The sequence below is a fragment of the Mus caroli genome, chromosome 17, assembly GCF_900094665.2.
Source record: "Mus caroli chromosome 17, CAROLI_EIJ_v1.1, whole genome shotgun sequence".
In the NCBI taxonomy this organism is placed as follows: Eukaryota; Metazoa; Chordata; class Mammalia; order Rodentia; family Muridae; genus Mus; species Mus caroli.
Genome location: NC_034586.1, coordinates 83,244,461 through 83,248,111, shown reverse-complemented (window position 1 = coordinate 83,248,111; position 3,651 = coordinate 83,244,461). Strand labels below are relative to the sequence as shown.

The following is a 3,651-nucleotide window of genomic DNA, read 5'->3' as shown; positions in this document are numbered from 1 at the left end:
AAAAAAAAAAAAAAGATGGCCTAGTCGGCCATCACTGGAAATAGAGGCCCACTGGTCGTGCAAACTTTATATGCCTCAGTAAAGGGGAATGTCAGGGCTAAGAAGTGGGAGTGGGTGGGTAGGGGAGTGGTGGGGGGAGGGTATGGGGGACTTTGGGGATAGCATTGAAAATGTAAATGAGGAAAATATCTAATAAAAAAATATTAAAAAANAAAAAAAAAAAAGAAGGGGTCCTGAGCCAGGTGTGCTGGTGCACGCCTTTAGTCCTCCACCCATGTGACTTGTCATATAAGTGTTCTCTCTCAAAAAACAAAACAAAACAAAAAACTGGGATATAATAGTGCATGCCTTTAATCCCAGCACGACAGAGGTAGAGGCTGCTGGATGTCTGTGAGTTCAAAGCCAGCCTGGTGTACACGGTAAGTTCCAGGAGAGCCAAAACTATGTAGATAGACCCCCATCTCTTAAATAAACAAAATAAATAATTTAAAAATTAAGACAAAAGAGATGTAACCCCTGAATATTTTCCAGCTATAATTTGAGTGAGTCGCCTCACACTGGCCACTTTGTGACATCACACTGTCTAATCTTGGCCAGTTCCCACTTCCACTTTCCTTTACGTTGTTAATTTTCAGGAGAGAAAAATTTGTTCTAAGCAGTGAATCGAAGTCTGTTAGGGAAATGTGGCCGAGAACTCTGCGGGGTGGGACTGGCCCCAAGGGAGGAAGACTGGGGTTGTCTTGGCAGTGCCAGGATAGGTTAGCGCACCGGTGGTATTTCTTCCTTGTCGGCAGGCGCTCTCTCTCTCTCTCTCTCTCTCTCTGCCTTGCATTTACTCCCTGGCTGGAGCAGGGCACTCTGAGGGTAAGTACAGAGGTCAGAGGGTAAAGCTGAAGAGCTTCTTCTCTCTTCCACTTCCTGGGTCCGGGGACCCTGGTCACTAAGCCTACTGATCCACAAGTACCTTCAGTCACTGAGCCATTTCCACAAGTACCTTCAGCCACTGAGCCATTTCCACAAGTACCTTCAGTNCCACAAGTACCTTCAGTCACTAAGCCTACTGATCCACAAGTACCTTCAGTCACTGAGCCATTTCCACAAGTACCTTCAGCCACTGAGCCATTTCCCTGGCCCCAAACTAGAGATCCTTTGCCCTTGGTCTCCTCGGTGCTGGGCTAAGAGGTGTTGATTACTACCCGTGGACAACTTCGTTGTTGCTGGCTTTGTTTTTAATTTTTAATTTTTTTGTCTTTTTGGAAGCAGGGTCTTGCTATATACTCCAGGTTAGCTTCAAGTTCACAATCTGGAATCACAGACATGCAGCTATGTACATAACTATATACATAATATGTAGCCCTGGCCGGCCTGGCTCTGCATAGACCAGGCCTCCTTCAACCAGAGACCTACCTGCCAGATCTTCAGCCAGAGTGCTAGGACTCAATAAAGGCTTGCACCACCAGCCCAGCCGGAAATAAACCCGACTCTCTAAAGATCTTACAGCCTTGCCGCTGCACTACTGGGCTTTCCTTTCTGAAGCTAAACCTTCACTCATTTACTCTGCACATTTAGCTATGTATTTTGTGTATACACACAAACGCATACACACATGCCACAGTTCAAATGTGGAAGTCAGAGGCCAACGCGGGAGTCCATTCCCCCTTCTGCCTGTGGGCCTTGGGACTTTAACTCAGAAGTAACTTTACCCACTGAGCCAGAAATGGTCCTGTCATTAAAAAAAAAAAAAAAGGAATCTTTTCCCTTTCCTTCTTCTGAGTCCCTCCCTCCCTCCTTCCCTCCCTTTCTGGATATTTCTGGATTTTACAGCCCAAGCTCACTACAGCCCTCCAGCCGCCTCAGCTTCTCAAGTGCTGGTGCTGGGCTTACAGACTGAGGCTCCCACACCTGTCTGTTCCCGTCACTTCCCACTGTCCCCCTCTACGACTACACACTTATCTGTGAGTAATTTTATCTTTTCCTCTAGAAGTCAACAACTCCAGATCTGCCATCTATGTCTCTTCCCCGACAAGTCACTTCCTAAGGAACGCCTACTTGGGGCCCAGGAGGTTTCTATTCAAGCTTTTCTTCATTTCACAGGGCTCCTTTAGCCCAGGCTGGCCTCCGTTGCTACGCCAATTCAAGATGACCTTGAATTGCTAATCCTCCAGGTTCCACTTCCCAAGGTCTGGGGTTACAGGTGCCTTGTTTATGGGGTTCTAGGGAACCAAGGCCAGGGACTTGACATCCCAGCCCTCAAGTTACAATTTAGCCCAAGAGATCAGAAAGCTATAGCTTGATTAAACTGTATTAAAATGTAATTAATGGATATAGGCCACGTCTCTCAGTTGGGAATGAAATCCTTCCCAGAAAACAGAACTAAATTATATTTAACTTAAAAAATTGAGAAAGAAACAAAAGGGAAAGAAATTCTCTCCAGACTGCTTTGTTCAAGTCTCCACTTCCAGACACCATCTTAGAAATAAATCAAAAATTGGAGCAAACTCTATAGTAAGAACAAGTACTTAAGATCGAACTCCACATCCTTCTCTCTACAGATCACTCAAGTCACTGTTCTGACTCCCACAAATCGTCCTACTTCATGAAAACTCAGTTTTAAAAATAAAAGCCTAAAGTAGAAAACTTCCTTCATGAAATGTTGGAAAGATAGCTATATAAATTTACCTGTATCCCGAAACACAAATATGCACAATTTTTAATTAAGAGTGGAGAGATTATGCGATTTTTAGAAAGGTCTTTACAGTTTATCTTTGTATCTGTCCTCCCTACAATAAACACTGCATTCATTAGTCATGATTCTTAGAAAAGGAAAAACACACCTCCGGCGGCCAGTAAGTCCCAGCAGGCCCGCCTCCGACGCGCAGGTGCATAGCGGCCTCGGGGGAGCTACCTGTCCCCTCCCGGGGCCCACATCCGGGGACCGGGGCAGGTACGGAGGGAGGGAGGGCTGACTGGCAGGTCGCAGCAACGAAGGCCAGCGCCTTGGAACTTGGAACCCCAAGTTGGAGTCGCCAGACCTGGGGCGGTGGCCGCTCAGCCACCCCGGCCGCCCGCCCCCGCCGGGCACAGCACACCGCCGCCTCATCCGAGCGCGCGTCCCGCCCGCCCGCACCGTCGGGTCTCGGAGCCAGAGACCGCAGCCCCGCTGTCCGCTCCCCATCACCGGCCAGACACGACCCCACCACACCTCCGCCCCAGGTCCACGCCTCACCTTTCTGAGCCGCGGCCAGCGTCGCTGTGACCACCGCGAGCAGGAGCCCGAAGGCGAGGGCCTGGGGACGCGCCATGCTTCGCGCGGAGCGGCGAGGGGGACTCGCGGAGGTGCGGCGCGGGACGGCTCGGAGGACAGTCGCGCTGCGCGGCGGCGGACGGACTGAGCGCTGTGCGCGCGGCGAGGCGGGAGCGGACCTGCGGACCTGCTGCCCCGGCGGCCGGCCACGCCCCTCCCCGCCCTCACCTCCGCTCGCCCGCCCACCCGCCCGCGGTGACTCACCCGCCCCACCTCGCCCCCTCGCCAGGTGTGCGCTGCCCGGGACCAGAGGCGGGGACTCCAGTACCCCGGAAGGACCGGATGTCGCGGACACCCGAGACTGGATGTGAAAGCCGAAAGGGATACCAAGTCAAACCGAGAACTTC

The 3,651-nt window shown here is 51.1% G+C and overlaps 1 protein-coding gene across 1 annotated transcript in view; it reads right to left on the bottom strand.

Moving 5' to 3' along the window:
• Epcam (epithelial cell adhesion molecule) overlaps nt 1-3,651 on the bottom strand; it is a 17,699-nt gene extending 14,048 nt beyond the window's left edge. Inside the window, exon 1 of the mRNA XM_029470896.1 lies at nt 3,227-3,651. Coding sequence (XP_029326756.1) covers nt 3,227-3,302 — 76 coding nt within the window. The 5' untranslated portion in view covers nt 3,303-3,651. The remainder of the gene's footprint in view (nt 1-3,226) is intronic.